This window comes from Hyperolius riggenbachi, chromosome 11 (genome assembly GCF_040937935.1).
Source record: "Hyperolius riggenbachi isolate aHypRig1 chromosome 11, aHypRig1.pri, whole genome shotgun sequence".
In the NCBI taxonomy this organism is placed as follows: Eukaryota; Metazoa; Chordata; class Amphibia; order Anura; family Hyperoliidae; genus Hyperolius; species Hyperolius riggenbachi.
In genome coordinates, this window is record NC_090656.1 from 220513361 (window position 1) to 220535067 (window position 21707).

Sequence of the window (21707 nt, forward strand, 5' to 3'; positions counted from 1 at the left end):
TTTCCACGGCAGTTAAGGTTCCCTTTAAGCACTTGAGAAAGGGCATGTAGCCCGAAACGTTGTGCTTTTTTGTCTGCTGTATAACCGCATACATTATTACAATAAACTCTGAAGATTATTCGTGCAAGGGTTGAGTCCGGAATCGATTGATTGTGTATGGACATAAAACAAGTGTGACCATCATAATTTTCACATCTCACATCCATAACAAGTGTAGCCCCAAAAACACCTGGGTGTGAAGATCATAATGGCCACATAGGTTTTATGACCCTTGTGGGTTGGCCCCCAGGCTGTAAGGGCAGCAAAGGGAGGCAAGGGAAGGGGTGTGAGCATTGGGGCCCATAAATTGTAGTTATGCCACTGGCAGTTGGATAGCCTGCATGATTAGCTGCCCTGTCATGTGGGCAAATACCTTTAAAAAAAAAATACTCTGACCCCAACAACCTTTAACCATGCTGTATTCAGTAGAAACAAGCCGGTGTAGCATTACATACACAACACATAAACTGATTTGCTTTTGCAGGTGGAATACAACAGGGAAGACGTTGAGGCGTGCTAGTCGTTCCCCTTTAATCAGGCACCAGATGAGTAGAGAGAAGCATGTTAGTGGTTTGCAGTGCCTTCAGGAAGGGCTGGAGCCACATTGATAATATCTCTCTTGGCTCGATTTACTGCATGCAGTGTGTACTCAAGGGCTGCTCCCTCACACTACTGTTCCTGTGTACGCTTCCTTATTTAGGTCTGCCCTGATATCAGCACAAAGCACACAGCTAAGCACAGCCAGGTTCCACAAATGACAAGAAATTCATATTCCAGCAGAGGGACTGAAATCTGAGACTTGTGAGGAGTTTTCCTGGTTGGACTACACAGCCAGTCTGCAGGTAGCTGGATTCTCAGCAGAGATTGGATTTCTTGTGCAGGTGCATCTATTGCACTAGGTGCCTCATCTCCTGCATTCGGTGAAGAGTGAAGTCCTGACCTGCCCTACCCCAAACGATAAGGTAAGAATACTTTTCTCTTGCTGTGCTTTGCAGTATTGCATGGGGTGTCCTGGGTGGGCTGTAGAGGATGTAAGTGTGGTAATGCAAAGACCTCATGTCACTGCTCTGTTGCAGGGTGTGGGACAGCTTTCTCTTCACTGTGACATTGCTTCCTCTGACTGCTCTCTACCAAGCCAAGGTCAAGCACAGCACAGACACAACATTGCATTCATAAAAGTTCTGCTATAGGGAAAATCACCGTGTGAAACTGTCAAAGACAGGAAGGGAAAGTATTTCACAGAAGGAGTAGGTGGTGGAAGCGTGGAGGAGACTGATAGCAGATGTAATCAAGGGGAAAACTAGTCTCGGTGTAGAACTGGGATAGGCTCAGATTCACCCACAAGAGACCTATTAAGGCTCGTACACACATCCAACAAAAAGCGCATGACCAACCTGACAACATGACCAACCGCACAACCAAGCGATTGCACGATTTGTATTTTCTGTGCATCACCCAACTGAACATCCAACTAATTTGCATACTGTGCATGCCAGCAGAACGATGGGCCGCACCATACGGCCGCATTCAAACGACGTACACACGTGACTAACTGCACGATATTAGCACAACAGTTGTATGAGTCGATCCACCTATTAGATCGGGAAAACAGACTGTTATTAGTCGCTCATCTAGTCGTTTGTCATGTGTACTCATGCCCAACTATCGTCCATCAGACCAAGTTTGGAGGATAGTTGGGTGTAAAAGTTGCACTCACACACGTCCAACAAAAGCGCAACCTGACGGCATGACCGACCGCACCACCAAGCGATTGCACAACTTGTGTTTTACGTGCATCAACCAACTGAACGACCAACTCATTTGCATACTGCACACGCAAGCGAAACGATGGACTAAATGATATGATTGCCGTCAAAACAAGTACAGGTCATTCAAATGACTTGTACACACGTGGCCAACTGCACAATATCAGCCTAACAGTCGTGTGAGTTGATCTGCCTGTTGGATCCAGCAAACCACCTGTTATCAGTCGCTCCTCTCATTTGTCACACGCACACACACCCAGCTATCATCCAATAGACCGTGTTTGGACGAAGGTTGGTCGGAAAAATTGCACGTACGTAAGATGCAGTTGATCGCATGGAGGATTAGTGGAACAATCCTGCAGCCAATGAGGTCCCAGCTTCCGTGCGAGTCGTAGTTACTGCCTGGCCAAGCACTGAAACTAACCTGAAGTTGCTGTGGGCTGAACTGAACCGGCACAGGACCAGGGATGGTCAATAATATGCAAATAACTCCTAGTTGATGCAGGATTATGCAAGTTTTGCTTGCAAAAATATGCAGCTTGAAAGTGGACCAATCAAATCCCACCTCAGCAGGGATTCAAATGGCCCAGTTTCAAACTGCAAATATGTGAACTATTTGCGTCTCATTGACCATCCCGACACAGGACTAATCAATAGACATAGGGCTCTATTCACAATCATTTTCCGCATGCGGAAATGCACTTGCGGTAAATTCCCGACTGAAATGAGACCATCTTGACATTCACAAAATTGCACGCATGAACATTTACCGCATGCGTAAAATTTGACGCATTATTTATCCGCATGCGTAAACAAATGCGGTAAAAGTCCACAAAAGTCAGTAGTTCCCGCAAAAAAATCAAAATTCACAAAAAAAAGGGGCGCCTTATTTCTGAGTTAACTACCGATTTTTTTGTTTTTTTATCACCTACTAGTACTTGGTGATATATTTCGCTTCCCATTGACCTAAATGGAGTCTGGAGCCTTGAGTGCCGTGTTTGCTGAACTTTAACTTTTTTTTTTTTGGACACTTTTTTTATGCCACTTTTTTTCCGCATGGTTTCCGCATGTTTACTATGTAATTACGCATGTTTCCCACAATTTTTTACGCATTGTTCCCGCATGCGGGAAACGTGCGGAACATTTTAGTGAATGTGGAAAATATGCGGAAATTATCACTGGCGGTAATATAGCAGTAAAAAATCTCTTAGGGCTGGTGCACACCAAAACCCGCTAGCAGATCCGCAAAATGCTAGCAGATTTTTAAACGTTTTTTTTTTATTTTTATGAGGCGTTTTGCTAGCGTTTTGCGGATTGCTGCTGCGGTTTTCAGTATAGTAGATTTCATATATTGTTACAGTAAAGCTGTTACTGAACAGCTTCTGTAACAAAAACGCCTGCAAAACCGCTCTGAACAGGCGTTTTTCAGAGCGGTTTGCGTTTTTCCTATACTTAACATTGAGGCAGAAACGCATCCGCAATCCAAAAAAATGCCTCACCCAGGCATTTTTCGTTTCTGCAAAACGCCTGCCGCTCTGGTGTGCACCACCCCATTGAGATACATTGACCAAGCAGATCCGCAGCCGCAAGCGGATCTGAAAACGCCCAAAAAGCCGCTCGGTGTGCACCAGCCCTTACCGCATGTGTGATTGTGAATAGAGCCCAATGGGCTCTATTCTCAAAGACTTCCCGCATGCGGTAAAGTACATGCGGGAAGTTTGCACCCAAAATACCGGCAAGTTGGGATTCTCAAAATGTTCCGCATGTTCTTTCCGCATGCGGAAAAAGTGTGATAAAAGTGCGGGATTCATGCGGTAAAATTTCCGCAAAAGTCGGTATTTTCCGCAATAAAAGATCAATTCTCAAAGATGTTCAGGCGCATCATTTCTTCGTTAATTACCGAATTTTTATCACCTACAAGAAGTAGGTGATATATTCCGCATCCCATTGACTTTAATGAAGTGTGGAGGCTTAAGGGCTGTGCTTGGTGGACTTTAACTTTTTTTTTTTAAACACTTTTTCATGCGACCTTTTTACCGCATGATTCCCGCATGAATAATGCCTGTTTCCGCATCTTTTTTCCCGCATGCGGCAAACATGCGGAAAATGTTAGTGAATGCTAAAAAAATGCGGAGTTTACCGCTGGCGGGAATTTACCGGTAAAATTTTGCGGTACTTTTGGCTCTTTGAGAATAGAGCCCACTGTCAATGAGATGCAAATACTTCTAGCTTGCATGCATGTAATTTAAAGCAAACCCAAGGTGAACCTCGAGTAAAAAGGCAAATACTTACCTGAGCAGAGGGAAGCCTCTGGATCCAGTGCTGTCCAACTTCATGGGCAGGGGGTGTGTCTAGCAGAGCATAAAAGTCCTGGCTTTGGGGGTGGGGGAGCCAAGCGCAGACAAAATGTGGGCCTGCCAGAGGAAGGGACCTGACACAAAAATAGTCCAGGCAAGTGAGTGCAGACTATGGGCCAGCAGCTAGACAGCCCTGCTATAGAGGCTTCCCACGCTGACTCTCCTGCACATCAGCGTACCTCTCCTGCACCGCACGTGCACAAGCGCCTCAACCTTACTGCACAGCTGGGGCTGTGCCTGTGCAGGTGCAATACTGCCGCCCTCATGCATGAAGAATAGCTCGGTCCCAAGCTTGGAATCCAACAAGCTCTAGTTGGATTCGTTTAGGGGGAGGGGTCCACGTTTATCAACGGGTGACCAGAGGATGTGGGAGGCCTCTACAGGATCCAGAGGCTTCCCTCTTATGTAAGTATTTTAAGCCTGGTACACACTATCAATTATGATTTGCCAATCACTGACCAATTTTACCACCTCCGTGTAGTATGAGGGTTTACTTATAGGGATGGTCAATGAGATGCAAATCATTGTGAGTTGGATTATGCAAATTTGTGTATCTTGAAAATGGGACAGCTGAATTGTACCTCATCAGGATTTGATTGGTTCATTTGCAAGCTGCATATTTTTGCATACAAAGTTTGCATAAATTCTGCATCAACTGGAAATTATTTGCATCTCATTGACCATGCCTGTTTACCTACACAATCTGCCCATAGTAGTCAATACCTGTTGACCCTGAGGGCCCATTCACACTTGCTGATCACAAAACGCTAGCGATTTCGATAGAGTTTTGCTCTGGCGTTTTTTTACCGACTAACGCCAAAAAATCATTCACACCTGGCAATCTTCTTTTTTTTTTTTTTTTTTTTTTTTTGCGATTGCGTTTTTCGCTTCTATAGCACTGAAACGAAATCGCCTGAAAATGGTGCAGGCTACGCTTTTGCGTTTAGCGGTTTTGGGCGATTTACGGCGATTAGCGCAAATCGTCCAAATGAGACCGGGCCCATAGACTTTTATTACCCTAGCGGTTTGAAAAGCGCTAGCGTTTGAGCGTTTTGCCGAAATCGCCGGCAAAACGCTCAAGAGTGAATGGGCCCTCAGGACTCATTCACACTTGGGTGATTAGCGGGCGTTTACCGCTTATAGCCAAATCGCTGGCGATCGCTAGTGCTTTTGAAAGTGCTAGTGCATTTAAAAGTATAGGGTAGTGATCTCACTGCCGTGATTGCCAGCGATTCACGATTATCGGCAAATGCGGTGCATGCAGTGTTTTCTCACAATTTTTGAGCAATTGCGATTACAATGTAAATACACGTATTATCATGTAAAAATTGCTTCTGCAAAACGCTTGTGTGTGGCCTCTTACACGACATGGAGGTAGTAAAATTGGTCAGTGATTGGCCAATCATAACTATAAGTGTGTACCAGGCTTTACATTTGACCTGAGATTTGCATCGGGTAATTTTTACATTTACAGCTTGGAACTGGGAGGTCCAAATCAGCAGAAAGGTGCACCTGACCAGCTTAAGCCTGGTACACACTTTCAATTATGATTGGCCAATCACTGACCAATTTTACCACCTCCATGTAGTATGAGGGTCAACAGATATTGAATGCTATGAGCAGATTGTGTAGGTAAGCGCTCATACTACACGGATTTGGTAAAATTGGTCAGTGATTGGCCAGTTAAAATTGAAGGTGTGTAATAGGCTTTAGGGCGCATACACATATCCAATTTTGATTGGCCAGTTTTACCACTTCCATGTAGTATGAGAGGCAGCCAATGTCGAATACTATGAACAGATTGTGAAGGTCATACTACATGGAAGGGGTAAAATTGGCTAATCTTTGCCAATCAAAATTGGATATGTGTACGCACCCTTAAGCCTCGTACACGCGTTCATAGCAAGTCACCCTGCAGGGATCGAGACTGCACCCCCTTGGGCAACAGTGCAGGGCTTATGCTGTACAGACACATCTCTAGCTTCTAGGCTTGGAAAGCATTTTGCTGCTATGTGGGGGGAGGAGGTCTGATGGATTGGCTTGCAAGAAGCAGCGGGGGAGGTCAGGAGAACGATCAATCCGCTGTGCTGATTGCTGACCAAAGTCTAGGGGGCAGCTGTACTCGCACATCTCGATGGAGATGGTCGTTACTGGCCGCCTTGGCTGAGTTCCATCTACCATGAGGTTAGTTTCACACCTGGACATTGTGTTGTGTTCTAATGTCCACCGCAACAACATTTGCTTGTGATGCAACACAAGCAAAGTAGCAACTGACCAATGTGCAGCTTCATTGACTCGCACCGTGCGCATCAATGGGCTCTATTCTCAAAGAGCCAAATTTTCCGCAAAATTTTACCTCTATATTCCCGCCAGCGGTAAACTCCGCATTTCTTCCACATTCACTAATATTTTCCGCATGCGGGAAAAAAGATGCGGAAACAGCCATTATTCATGCAGTAATCATGCGGTAAAAAGGTCGCATGAAAAAGTGTTTAAAAAAAAAAAAAAGTTAAAGTCCAGCAAGCAAAGCCCTTAAGCCTCCAGACTTCATTAAAGTCAATGGGATGCAGAATATCACCTACTACTTGTAGGTGATAAAAAATCGGTAATTAACGACGAAATGATGCGCCTGAACATTTTTGAGAATTGATTTTTATTGCGGAAAATACCGACTGTTGCGGAAATTTTTCCGCATGAATCCTGCACTTTTACCACACTTTTTCCGCATGCGGAAAAAACATGCGGAACATTTTGAGAATTCCAACTTGACGGTGTTTTGGGTGCAAACTTCCCGCATGTACTTTACCGCATACGGGAAGTCTTTGAGAATAGAGCCCATTGTGTGCAATTCTAGAAGCGCACTGCATGTTCTGCATTTGTAATAAAGGAATTCCTAGCTTTGCATCGTAACTGAGGAGATGTGAGCTGTTCATAGACTTTGAATAGCTCCAAGCTACCGTGCGCAAAGCTAGGTCCGTTACAAAGCAACATGTACAGTGTAGAGTTAAAAAACCTAAAACGTGAAAAATAAAACCCTTTTTCCATTAACAATAATGGTAACCTGCTACATTTTCCATACCTTGGGTATGAGTCGCTAAATTTCAATAATGGTCCTTTGCGCAGGCAGCACACAATTTTACTGATTCTAGCGCCAGGTGTGTAACAAGCGTTGTCCTGTTTTCCCTGCCTTGTCATAGTCTCTCCCCTATGTCTTGCACCTACCCCATAATTTCCTGTATTCACCATTGTTTCCCTTGTTCCCCACCTTGTCCTTTACTCCCCACTGTGTCCTGCATCTCCACCTTGTCCTGCTCTTCCCCCTAGTGTCCTGCACCTTCCCATCAGTCCTTGTATTCTCCTCCATCATGACCCTTTGTTTCCCTTGCTCCCTACTGAGTCCTGTGTTCCCATCTGTCACGTCCTGCATCCCCCTATGTACTGTCATCACCACCGTGTCATTCTCTTCTCCCCACTGTCCTGCATACCCCCATTGTCCTGTGTTCCCCACCTTGTCATGCTACCCCCCCCCCCCCCTTATGTTCTGCACCTCCTATTCATTCCTTGTGTTCTCCATCATGTCCCCTGGTTTGCCTTACTCCCCACCATGTCATGTGATTCCCTCTGTGTCCTGCATCCCCCATTGTACTCTCATCATCACCTAGTCATTCTCTTCTCCCCACTGTTCTGCATACCTCCATTGTCCTGTGTTCCCTACCTTGTCATGCTACCCCCCCCCCCCCCCCCTTATGTTCTGCACCTTCCCCATCATTTCCTGTATTCTGCATCATGACCCATCTTTTTCCCTTGCTTCCCACCATGTCATGTGACTCAGGCTAGGTTCACAGTGGGACGTTACAGGCGCACGTTAGTGCAGCCTGTAACGCAGCCCCACCGCACAGTAATGAAAAATCAATGGGCTGTTCACAGTGCCCACGTTGCGTTACATTGTAACGCTCCACATCAAGAGAAAGTACTGCATGCTGTGCGTTATAGGCGGCTAAGCCGCGTTAGACTGTTTGCACATGCTCAGTCATGTTGGGGAGGAGGGGAGAGCGGCCGGGCACATGGCTAATTAATATTCACTGCACGTTGTGACGTGCAGTGTTTACTTCCTGGAGCGCCGCTCTGTGCGGCGATTGGCTGGGCAGGACCACGTGATGCTGCATGCGTCCAAGAGTACGCATCACGGACGCCAGAGTGAGCTACACAATGCGGCTCACTCTGACGTCCACATCAGAGAGCACCAGGCGTTGCGTTAGGGGCACGTTATGTGCCCTATAACGTTCCCTAAACGCAACGTCCCACTGTGAACCTAGCCTCACTGTGTCCTGGATACCCCCATTGTACTGTCATCACCACCTTGTCATTCTCCATATTGTCCTGTTCTCCATTCTCCTTTGTTAGGCTCTCCCCCCATAGGCAAACGCGGGGGGGGGGGGGATTACAGCTGCCCAGAATCCCCCCTCAGGCCAGGGCCAGTGCAGTGTCTGAGGATAGTCAGGCATGGGCATAGCCCTGTGCTCCAGCTGGGTGAATGCTTCACTCTCCCCTTCATTACCAAGGACGGTTGTCTTCATTATTATCTGCATCCAAACTGCTCCTGATTGATCCCGATGTCGGTCAGTTGGTCGGACAGGAAATTGAATTGATGTCCTACCATATTATCATGCTGTATTGTGCGTGGCTGAGGAAGATCTTGCTCATGCTCATGCTCCCACCACCGTTTCCTGTATTCTTCATAATGACTCATTGTTTCCCTTGTTCCCCACTTTGTCCATCTCGCCATTGTACTTCTCTTCTCCGTATTGTCCTGTGGCCACTTGATGTCCTGTGTTCCCCACCTTGTCATGCTTGCTCCATAATGTCCTGGACCTCCCCATCATTTGCTGTATTCTCCATCATATCCCATCGTTTCTCTTGCTCCCCACCATGTCATGTGTTCCCCACTTTGACCTGCCCCCCCCCCCCTTGTACTTTCATGACCACCATGTCATTCTTCACATTGTCCTGTTGTCCTACCCCCCCCCCCCCCCCCCCCATGGTTTCCCTTGCTCCCCACTGTTATGGGTTCCCCAATGTATCCTGCATCTGTCATCGCCACCTTATTATTCTCTTCTCCACATTGTCCTGTTGTTCTCCATTGTCGCTTGTTACCCACCTTGTTAGCCTCTCCCACTAATGTCCTGCACCTCCTCCATCATTTCATGTATTCTCCATCATGTCCCATTATTTCCCTTGCTCACCACTGCTTCATGTGTTCCCCACTGTATCCTACACCCCCTCCATTGTACTGTGATCACCAGCTTGTCATTCTTTATCCACATTGTCCTGTTGTCCACCATTGTCCTTTGTGCCCCACCTTGCCATGCTTGCTGCCTAATGTCCTGCTTCACCCATCGTTTCCTGTAATCGCCTATGTCCCATTGCTTCTCTTATTCCCCACCGTGTTATTTCTCCCCCCCCAACTTGTCTTGTATTCCTGTTCTCAATCACATTTTGCCTCTCCACCCTCTACCTCTCTTCTTGCCTCTTCTTAGCGGTTTCTCTCGTGTTTAACTCTTTTTTGTCCTGTGCTTTGCATATTTGTCTTGGACTTTCCAAGATGTCTTGCCTTCTCCTCCATTTTTGTCCTGTGTTTCCCATTTTTTTCCTGGCTGTGGATGCTGCTCTGGTGACTCAGGAAAAAGGCATGTTGACAATGCAGCTGGATGTTGTGACATGTGAACCAGGTGACACTTGTGTTAAGCAGGTGCCTGATGTGACGTGACTTTTAACAGTACGGTGACTGGACGGGCTTTAAGACAGCTTGCGAGCAGCTCTAAAAATACTTCCCTTCCTGAGCGATGCTAATCTGTCATCACAGTGAGGCCTCCTCCTCCTCTGCGTTGTGTTGCTTTTCAGTGTTCAAGTTTCTCAGTATGACCAGGATCCTATAGCGTGTCAGAACAAAACATCTTCACAGGAAGAACAGAGCAGAGACCAGAGTGAGAGAGGAGGGGAGAGAAGAGCATCACAAAGCCTCACAGAGGACTAGCTGTAACCACTACAGAATAAAGTAGAACTTTTCTAAATATACCTGTAGAACTTTTTCTGTCACAGGGCTGGAGCTACAGCAAGATTTACCTCCCCCAGAGCTGGAAGTATAAAAGGAACTAGAGCACTGGAAGTAGTACAGAACTAAACTCCCACAGCACTGGGAGCAGAATAGCAGTATTTGCTTCCAGTAGAAGTGGGAGTAAGAGGACTTAGCTCCCACAGAACTTGAAGCGGGACGGGAGCTGCCTCCCACCAGACCGGAAGAAGAGTTAACTTCTCACAGAACTGGGAGTAAAACAGGACTAAGCTCCCATAGCACTGGGGGTGTAACAGGTCTAAGCTCCAAGAGAGCTGGGAATAAAGCAAGATTTACTAACCAGATTAATTCATACGGTATAGATTTAACTTTCACTGGAGTGGACCTACCTGATAAACAACCTAGGGTCCTCCAGACCTAGTCTAACCTACTGGACTTGCCTCTCTTGTCTACCCCTTACAGGACTTAACTACTTCAGGATTAGACTTATCTTACTTAAATTGGATATAGTCCCCATTGGTCCAGAAATAGTAACAATGTCCGTCTCTGGTTCACTAGGTAAGTCTTCTTCCTACTTACATGCTGCTTAGTCTGCTTCTGGTAGCAGACCCTGAATGCCATCAGCCACTTAAATTAAAAGTCTCTCTGCTTATGCCTTATCTCTCCCTCTCACAGTGGTATTTTCAGCACTGATATGTACAGTTATGTGCAGACATTGTATGTGCATGCCAGTGTTATAAGACTAGTTACTGCTTTCTCAGCTTTTTTTTATGTCTCCTGTAAAGTTTGGTGGAATGTTATGGACAGCTTTTATATAACTTTTTTATTTTAACTTGTCACGGCATTATTTCTGATTTAGGTTCGTAATATGTTGGCGCTTTATAAATACAATAAATAATAATAATAATTTAGGTTAATTATTTTTTGTTACATTTGGTCATTTTTGTTTTCTCTTTATTTTTTTCCAATTTGTTTTTATTTTTTTTCATTATACATTTTCTGACTGATTAGTTTTTTTGTTTTTAATCCTTTTTATCTTTTTATTTTATTTTATTTCTAATGTTGAGAGTTATTGCCAGTTCGTCTCTTTAGTTTGCTTTTTACATCTTGTCATGGGCTCTCATTTCTGATTAATCCAAAACAGAGTAAGGTCATTTCAACTGTGCACCCTTTTTTTTGCATTCTAGAAGTTTTTTTTGTCACTGCCAAATGTGACTGCTACCGTTCATTTGAAGTCAAGGAAAACGCACATTTTTATATTCATTTAACCAAAGAAGCCACGTGACAAAGCGTTTTCAAAGACTCACTCTAAAGCTGAATCTTCCTCATTTTTTTTTATTCGGGCTGAATTGCGGAGGACGGGAGATGGCAAGGGACGAGCGGCCTAAAGGGGGCATAAGGAAGCCCTAAATGAGTATGGTACCTGAGGCGCTTCTCATTTCAGGTACACTTTAAAGGAATACTGTAGGGGGGGGGGATGAGTTGAACTTACCCGGGGCTTCTAATGGTGCCCCACAGACATCCTGTGCCCACGCAGACACTCACCCCAATGCTCCGGGCCCGCCTCCTGTTCACTTCTGGAATTTCAGACTTTAAAGTCAGAAAACCACTGCGCCTGCATTGCCATGTCCTCGCTTCCCGCTGATGTCACCAGGAGTGTATTGTGCAGGCCCAGTATGGTCTGTGTCTGCGCAGTACGCTCCTGGTGACGTCAGCTGGAGCGAGGTCACGATGGCAACTCAGGCGCAGTGGTTTTCCGACTTTAAAGTCTGAAATTCCAGAAGTGTACTGGAGGCGGAGCCTGGAGCATCGGTGAGTGGCTGCTTGGGTACAGGATGTCTGCGGGGGACCATTAGAAGCCCCGGGTAAGTTCAGCTCATTTTCCCCCGACCACCTACAGTACTCCTTTAAAGCTTTACGGAAGTGAACCTGTAAAAATAAGTTTGATACTCGCCTATGGGGAGGGAAGGTCCTGGATCCCAAAGAGCCCTCCCAGTTCTGGCTCTGTGCCCCCAGTCCAGTCCACCACTGTCTCCCTGTAAAAGTCCGTGCCTTTGGCACTCAAAAGGCTTCGGAAGCTTTTGCGTCCCCGAGTGCTTCTGAAGATGAGTGGTTCCGCACTGCGCATATATGAGGCCGCACTCGTGTGTGTGTGTGTGTGTATGTGTGTGTGTGTGTGTAGTACAGGTCTGCTCATTTTCGGAAGTACTCTGAGACAGGAGTACTTCTGCAGGCTGCTCGAGGAGGACCGAAGATGTATTCGACCAGATGGCCAGATAATACCCCGGGAGTGGGTTGGTGTGTCAGAGGTAGACCGAGGGCACAGATAGAGGGTTCTATAGGATCCAGAACTGTTCCTCTATATAGGAGAGTATCTAACTTTTTTTTTTTTTTTTTTGGTTCACGTCAGTAATGCTTTAACTTTTTAATACTGCGATGCTTGTCAGCATCCTCCCCCTTTCAGGCAGGCATCTGTCAGATGCTGAACCCAGGTACTCTTTCGTTAGTTTCCTCATTGACTTCCGCATTTGGCTGTTATGATGACAGAGGGTTGGTTTTCCTGCAGGGGTTGGGCTGTTGTTGGCTAATTGTGCATCTTAATGAGCGAGTTTAATTCCTCCTCTCTATAGTGTGTCAGCAGCAAGGCATGCAGCGGAACAACTGCTGTATATAATTGCTCTGTGTGAGTGACAGTGCGGAATCCCAGCTGGGTGCCAGTGCCAGGCTTCTGGGTTGTGTGTGAGCGCTGTTGGATCAGTGCCAGATATCTCGTGTTGCAGCCTGTTTGCATTATTACATTCCTTAAAGAGGAACTTCAGGATGGAACTTCATTGCAATCAGTAGCTGATACCCCCTTTCCCACCAGAAATCTTTTCCTTTCCTCAAACAGATCCTCAGGGGTATCTGTATGGTTGATATTGTGGTTAAACCCCTCCCACAGGGTTTAACCATGGTCCTGACAGTTTGGCTGTGAACCTTGTTGCACTGTGGGAAATTAAGGCTTTTTCCAACTCCAAGCAAACAATATCTCCCTTTGTGCATTGAACTCTCAGTAAGGGCCCTGACACACCAAATAGCGTTTTGCGGGTAGTTTTTGTTTTTTCAAAAATGCCTCCATTGGATTGCAGTAAAGGCGATTTTTCAAAAAATTAATTGAAAAAAAAGGAATTTTGTTCATTGTAGTTTTTACTACAGTTTTCCTTGTTTTAAATTTGTCTGTAAGTTACTGCATAGGCTTCTCCTGCAACAGACAGGTCCTCTTCTTCGTTAGTTACATCATCCCTAGGATTTGTGACCATTTTGGTGAAAATCTACGCTGTACAGAGGCGTGCCCTGGGATAACAAAGGAGGTAGTTAGTGATCCATTGTTATGCTAGATCACTGGATCCATCTGAAAATGGCGCCTGAGAATAATGGCGCATGGTGTTTCCGCTAATCCGTTTGTCGCTTATCGCTATTTAACGTTAAAGCCTTATTGTTATTTAGCGTTAACACACAGAACCCTCTCTGTACCTATCTCTAACCCCTAAACCCCCCTGGTGGTGCCTAACCCTAAGACCCCCCTGGTGGTGCCTAACCCTAAGACCCCCCTGGTGGTGCCTAACCCTAAGACCCCCCTGGTGGTGCCTAACCCTAAGACCCCCCTGGTGGTGCCTAACCCTAACCTTGACAGTGTTACATTAAATCCATTCACCATTTTGCAGTAAAATAACTTCTACAGTTTGGCTTATGTAGGGCGCTATTGATAAATAACGTTACTGTGGGCAATAACATCTGCTGTTTGGAAAATGAACGGCACTATTGATAAATAACGTTAGTGTGTGCCGTTTTTCTTCTTTTTTTTCCCTGTGCGCCATTATCATGCAGTACTAACGATAAATAGCGATAAGTGTATCTTTTTAATGTGGCGCCATTTTTATGCATAGGCGCTGTGCGCCATTATTCACTGATCCGAGATCACTAGTGGTTGACCTATATGTTACTTGTGGGAAATTCTACCAAAGTTCTCACAGCACCTCCTCCCCACTGCCCTTTGTAAAGAACAGAACACGTTGCTCAGCTAGGAGCCCAGTGTATCTGTACAGTGATTATTATTATTTATTGTATTTGTAAAGCGCCAACATATTACGCAGCGCTGGACAATAAATAGGGATAATTGAAAAACTGTCACCTTAAATGATCTCTACTAATTACTTTTAGGTAATAGAAATTTCAACATAGCCTACCTCCATATTAAAAGGGGGGGGGGGGGGGGGGGGAGAAAGAGAACAAAAAAGTAACATTTGCCACAGATGTCGATATTGGTTGTCAATTTCCCACTTGGTTCACTTCAGGGCCATCTTTAGACATAGGAACAGTGGGCAATTGCCAACAGCACCACCTGCTGGAAGAACCTAACCAAGCACACTATTGTTTGTTGAACTGGTAAAAAACAGCAAAAGGGCTAGAAACTTCCTGATCCTTCCTCACCAGTTATCATATCTAAAAAGTGCTGAGTTTTTCCAACTTCCTGTCTCCATAGGAAATAGCTGACATTCTCATAGATAAGGACAGCAATAAAACCTCCCCTAAAATGTGTTTTTCTTTTAATTAGGGTTTAGTGTCAGGGCCCATTTCCACTTGAGCAGCAGGCGTCTGCGAGTCGCTCACTTCCAGGTCTGCGGATACGCTGATGAATCCCATAGCCATGCCATGCACAGCTATGGGATTCGCACAGATTCGGATGGAAGTGCCGGCCGAATCGCTAATGCAGACGGGTTTGCCTGCGGGGAAACTCTGCGGATTCTCAAGTGGAAATGGGCCCTAATAGAAGCTCCAAAATCTGGAGTTCCCTGCAAAGTTCTGGTTCAGTCTCTGCAAAGTGTGTCTCCTGTGAAACCTGACAGGGATGTAAAAATGGCTCCCAGGTCCCCCACCATCATGGGGTGGGGGGGGGGAAGGGTTGGGGGGCTGGGGACTAAGGTGGGGTGTCATACATTACCAGGGCCGGAACTGCCATAGAGGCAAAGGGGGCAATTGCCCCGGGGCCCCGACCTCTGCTGGAGCCCCCACACTACCGACCCTGCTACATGCTGCCTGCTCCCCCTGCAAGTGTAATAGCAGCAATAATTATTGCTGCAGTTTCACTTGCAAGGCCCTGGGGAGCAGAGGGGTAATAGCAGAGGGGGGGCTTTGCTCAGGCGGGCCCCAACACTACAGTTTGCCCCAGGCCACAGGACTCCTTAAACCAGCCTTGTACATAACCTGTTTCTGGTGGCGGGACAGGTCGTCCTCTGTTCTCTCCTCAGTACCCCTGTCACATGACATGCAAAGATGAGATGGGCTGCACAGTGTGTAGAGGAGTGAGGAGGACCTGTCCCATCATTGAAAGCATTTACAGTATGACACTCTGCTGCTTCTGCTTTGCTGTATCTGGGGAGGAAGCTACTTAAGTGTTGGATGACACTGGGTTCTGCGGGCATCCATTGTCGCGTTCCGCCAGGATCAACCAACACCTGCATCGAGATGAAAGGGACCGTTTTTTCAAAAGCACTTAGTGAATGGCAGTTGCTCCGTCCAACTGCTAAAAATGTGTGCAGCCAGCAGGGAGGCTGGCCAGCGTCTTTGCATAAATCGAGTGTCTCTTTAAAGAATAAAGTCCATGATGAGAATCCCCCATGAAGAAATGGACTAGACCAAAACCTGTCACTTCTGTCTAGATTTCTACTACCTACTGTAAGTGACAGCAAGATGGGAGAAAAGTAATTTATGGTTAATTTTAATCTGGAAGAAACATACTTCTCCTATGTATGCAATAATGGTCCTTGAAAGGATAAGCAAGGCTAGAAATTAAGTCTAGCTTTACTAACCTGGTGCTTCGTCCAGCCCTTAGAAGTCACGTGTGTCCCTCCCCGCGGCTCTGGTCTTCTCTGGGGTCCTGCTGGCAGCCTCTAGGGATCGCCAACCCCAGATGGGTGGAAGTCTTGTGTGCACGCCATGTCAGTTAGTTTTACTGTACCCTGCATGTGGCGCAAGATGCAGGTTAGTGGTAAAAGGGTCCTAAGGCCAATTTCTGCCGGGTCACAAAAAGCAGAAAGGAGAAACATTACAATACGACAAGTGTGTAAATTATAAGTACAGGCATTGCGTGAAGTATTTTACATTTTACCTTGGGAAGCAAAGTGGACCTGTGAAACCATGGCGTAACTACAATTCATGAGGCCCCCAAAAGCTCACACCCCTTTCCTGCTGCTCCCCTGTAGTTGTGCACCCGCTGTGACCACATTACATCGAGGCTGGGAACACACTAGGCCAGTGATGGCTACCCTTTCAGAGGCCGAGTGCCCAAACTGCGACCTAACATCGGCTTATTTATCACAGAGTGCCAATTTGGGGGGGGGTTGCGCCGAAAAATGAGCGTGGCCATGACATTGTATGGGCGGAGCGAACATAATGATGTAACAGTGAGGCATAAGAAAGCAGTGTTTCTGCCATGATGTGGAGAAACGAGGATTCGCATCATGAGTGTGCAGAAACTGTGTGATGCTATTTATTAGTTTACCCGCCGCAACCCCAGAGCAGCAAATATAGCCAACTATGACCATTAAATAAAAAATGCAGCAACAGTTACCCCAGACACCAGAAAATAAACGCAATGTGGGCCAAATTTCACCAGAAAATAACCGCAGTGGGCCACATTTCACCAGAAAATAAACGCAGTGGGCCACATTTCAGCAGAAAATAAACGCAGTGGGACACATTTCAGCAGAAAATAAACGCAGTGGGCCACATTTCACCAGAAAATAACGCAATGTGGGTCACATTTCACCAGAAAATAAACACATCGTGCAACATTTCACCTGCAAAAAAAGGAATGTACTCACCTGACTGAAGTCTCCTCTCCTGGCCGGCCTCTGACCCGCAGCTCCCCCAAACGATCCTCCTGCATATCTCCCGCGCTCGCGCTGAATGTAATAGCAGGGCTACGGGAAGATTTTGTATGCGTTTTTTTTATATGCATTTTATGCTCATCACGAGGAATTCAACAGGAAGCGGAAATACATCAAACTTGTTTTTTGGTTTTTTTGAGAAACGCAGTAAAACGCTATACCTCTGCGTTACCATTGATATATGTTATGTTGCGTTTTAGATTTGTTTTGGAAAAATATGCAGCAAGTTCAGCGTTTTTAAGACGCACATTTCAGAACGCAAACAGATGCGTTTTTTTTATGTGGCCTATTGACTTGCAATAACGCTAGCTTTTTATGCAATGCTAGCATTTCTGCCTAGCGTGTTCCTACCCTATATATGCACTATCATCTCACTATTACTCCATGTCTGGGAAATCCCCCATCTCCTTTGTATGTTTATGTTGTGAGAATTGTGCCATCCCCTTCCTGCATCACTAAGTGCTCCCATTGGCTATCTCTGGTCATGTGATATTGGTGACTGGATTTCTGCTGGTCTTCAGCTCCAACAGCTTTTCCTGGGAGAGATAAATCTGCAGTCCGGGGCTTCATGAGTAGGGAGTATCTGTGGTTGTTGCCCATAGCAACAAGTCTTATTTCTTATTTCCTTATGTCAGCCTTGTATAGATTAGAAGAAACAGGACTCACCTTTTCAGGAGAACCAAAAGTCTTTCTCACCTACACTGAGGAAGGCAAATGCAGGGCACAGAGCCCCAGACTTCCTGTTCCCCTGAAATTGAATGCATGAATTAGAAAACCTACAGGCCGCAGACCGGAACAGATAGTAGACAATTCATCATTATTTAGGGAGGGAGAAAGGTTAGTTTTATGCTGGGAACACATGATACGTTTTGTTGCGGTGGATTCTCTGCGCGATCGATTTACCGTTCGATTCTCTGCTCAATTCTCTTTTTTTCTTATCTATTTTCCATTCACTTCTATGCGAAATCGAGCCGAGCGGAAAACAATCGAGTCGAGAATTGGGCATGAAATTTTATCAATCGAAGGCATCTATCGGAACGATTCTACCATAAAAACGAAACTTGTGTTCCCAGCATTAGGTGTGTGTGTGTGTGTCCTAGCCACACTGGTCAGTTTTTCTGTGCATTTTCTGCACTGGAAAACTGAGAACTTATGTTAATCAAGGGCTAGTTCACACTTAAATGCGATTTTCACGTGCAGAAAAACAATTGACAGCAATGCAGCACTGTCAGACAACTGAAGCAGAAAAACTGATGCAGAATACTGAAAAGACCGCCTTAGTTCACATATGCGCACTTTTAACCGCGCTTATGGAAATGCAATCGCAGGGACATCAGACAGTGTATAGACTGCGCTGTCTGCTGTTTCCATACATGCGATGTAACTCACCATTGAATCACAGCGCATGGCTGCATGCATTTCTGGGCGATTGCGTTTGCGATTACAATCAGTATAATGAATGGGATCACAGGCGCCGCCCCCCAGGGAGTCACATGGAACACAGAGCGTGGTTCTGCTTTGTAAGTAGAAATGGGCAGTAGGGGTGTGTGTGGGAGGGGGATGGCTTATTATAAGGCATTAGGAGTGTAAGTGTGTTGGGTGGTGGTTAGCATTAGGGGTGTGTTTATATGGGGAGGGGGGGGGGTAGTGTTAGTCGCTTGAAGGGGGAGGGTTCAATTGAGAATGGGTGCTGGGTAAGTGCACAGTAAAATATTAATTTCAATTACCAATATTTTCACTAGTGGCACCACCAGGTGACCAACTAGGGCGCCTGCACAATATGGACTCCAGAGGGATATGGAGGCTTGCATATTTATTTCACTTTTAAACAATACCAGATGCCTGGCTATCCTGCTGATCCTCTGCCTCTAATACTTTTAACCACAGACCCCGAACAAGCATGCAGAAAATCAGGTGTTTCTGACATTATTATCAATCTGACTAAATTAACCACATGCTTGTTTCTGGTGTGATTCAGATACTAGTGCAGCCAAATAGATCAGCGGTGCTGCTAGGCAACTGGTATTGTTTAAAAGCCTTCATATTCTTCATTGACTTCAGTTGTCCTTTAAAACCTTCTGCTTCAACTATCTCTTCTAAATGAAAGATAAAATTCTACTTTGGTGGACTTTAATATATATGCTAATATACTCAGGGCCGGTTTTAGACTTTTTGCTGCCTGTGGGAAACTTGAGTATGCGCCCCCCATTTTGGAATGATCGCACAACACCCGACAATTTGCACCGTATGTTATAGCTGGGGTGCAACCAAAAAAAGTGCCCCCTGTATAAGAAGCCAGGTATAGGTGCCTCCCATATAGTTAGCCAGGTATAGGTGCCCCCAGTATAGGTAGTCAGGTATAGGTGCCCTTAGTATCGGTGGCCAGGGTATAGGTGCCCCCAGTATAGGTTAGCCAGGTATAGGTGCCCCCAGTATAGGTTAGCCAGGTATAGGTGCCCCCAGTATAGGTAGTTAGGTATAGGCGCCCCCAGTATAGGTAGTTAGGTATAGGTGCCCCCAGTATAGGTAGTTAGGTATAGGTGCCCCCAGTATAGGTAGTTAGGTATAGGAGCCCCCAGTATAGGTAGTTAGGTATAGGTGCCCCCAGTATAGGTAGTTAGGTATAGGTGCCCCCAGTATAGGTTAGCCAGGTATAGGTGCCCCCAGTATAGGTAGTTAGGTATAGGCGCCCCCAGTATAGGTAGTTAGGTATAGGTGCCCCCAGTATAGGTAGTTAGGTATAGGAGCCCCCAGTATAGGTAGTTAGGTATAGGTGCCCCCAGTATAGATAGTTAGGTATAGGAGCCCCCAGTATAGGTAGTTAGGTATAGGCGCCCCCAGTATAGGTAGTTAGGTATAGGTGCCCCCAGTATAGGTAGTTAGGTATAGGTGCCCCCAGTATAGGTAGTTAGGTATAGGAGCCCCCAGTATAGGTAGTTAGGTATAGGTGCCCCCAGTATAGGTAGTTAGGTATAGGTGCCCCCAGTATAGGTTAGCCAGGTATAGGTGCCCCCAGTATAGGTAGTTAGGTATAGGCGCCCCCAGTATAGGTAGTTAGGTATAGGTGCCCCCAGTATAGGTAGTTAGGTATAGGAGCCCCCAGTATAGGTAGTTAGGTATAGGTGCCCCCAGTATAGATAGTTAGGTATAGGAGCCCCCAGTATAGGTAGTTAGGTATAGGCGCCCCCAGTATAGGTAGTTAGGTATAGGCGCCCCCAGTATAGGTAGTTAGGTATAGGCGCCCCCAGTATAGGTAGTTAGGTATAGGAGCCCCCAGTATAGGTAGTTAGGTATAGGTGCCCCCAGTATAGATAGTTAGGTATAGGAGCCCCCAGTATAGGTAGTTAGGTATAGGCGCCCCCAGTATAGGTAGTTAGGTATAGGCGCCCCCAGTATAGGTAGTTAGGTATAGGCGCCCCCAGTATAGGTGGTTAGGTATAGGTACCCTCAGTATCGGTAGCCAAGGTATAGGTGCCCCCAGTATAGGTAGTTAGGTATAGGTGCCCTTAGTATCGATAGCCAAGGTATAGGTGCCCCCAGTATAGGTTAGCCAGGTATAGGTGCCCCCAGTATAGGTAGCGGGTATAGGTAGCAGGTACAGATGCCCCAGTATAGGTTAGCCAGGTATAGGTGCCCCTGGTATAGGTAGCATGTAAATGTGCCCCAGTATAGGTAGCAGGTATAGGTGCCCCAGTATAGGTAGCAGGTATAGGTGCCCCAGTATAGGTAGTAGGTATAAGTGACACTGCGGGGAGGGGGGCTGACATCTTTCCTCCCTCCCTCTCCATGGGCCCCCCTCCTGTCCCCCCTGCAGAGCTTGCGCAGCGGTGCAGGTTGCAATCTGCCCGCACGCTCCATGAGATGTGTCCCCTCCAGCAGCCGTCTCCTCTCTGGCCGCCTGATCTCTGTATCACGCACGTAATCACCCATCATACAGGGAAACAGGAGGTAGAGAGGAGGCAGCTGCCGGCCAGGACACATCGCATGGAGCCAGTGTGCAGATGAGTTAATTACAACTTGCACTGCTGCTTCAGCTTTGCAGGGGGGCCCGTGGAGAGGGAGGAATGATGTCAGCCCCGCTCCCCACTTATGCTGGGCACAGTAAACTAATGGTGACTGCCTGAAGAAGAGGTGTCACTTGGCATCATGGGCATCCCAGGGCTAAATATACTGTAATTTTTACATGTTTTCGTGATTATGGGTGTGATTGGTGAGCGTGATTACGTCTCCCGTTGTGGGAAAAAACAAAGCACAAGAAGTTTTTTTCAAATGGGAGATCACATTTTACATGTGCTCCCATTTATGTAACTTTTATGCAAACTGCAGCAGGCACTACATTTGGGATTGGGTTATGAATGGATCGCACCACTCTGTACAGGGTACTGCGATTACTATGTTCCTCATGGTGCCATTGCGATTGGTGAAACATTTTATGACACATAAACAATGGCACCCTGTTAGCAATAATGTCATCTTAGCAATAACCTTGAGGTTGGTGATGGAGGGTGACTTACAGGCATAGCTAATACATGCAGATTACATG

The 21707-nt window shown here is 46.2% G+C and overlaps 1 protein-coding gene across 3 annotated transcripts in view; it reads left to right on the forward strand.

Annotated features, from left to right (window-relative positions):
- Window positions 1-746: 746 nt before the first annotated feature.
- AMPD3 (adenosine monophosphate deaminase 3) overlaps window positions 747-21707 on the forward strand; it is a 102083-nt gene continuing 81122 nt past the window's right edge. The window contains exon 1 of one of the 3 annotated variants that reach the window (XM_068260713.1): window positions 747-1001. Coding sequence is in view for 2 of the 3 variants with exons in the window: in XM_068260710.1 (XP_068116811.1) it covers window positions 10772-10793 (22 nt within the window). In the remaining variant the exon portion in view is untranslated. Of the gene's footprint in view, window positions 1002-10112; window positions 10794-17650; window positions 17737-21707 lie in introns of those variants that run through there. The other 2 variants (XM_068260710.1, XM_068260711.1) reach the window with 2 other exon arrangements.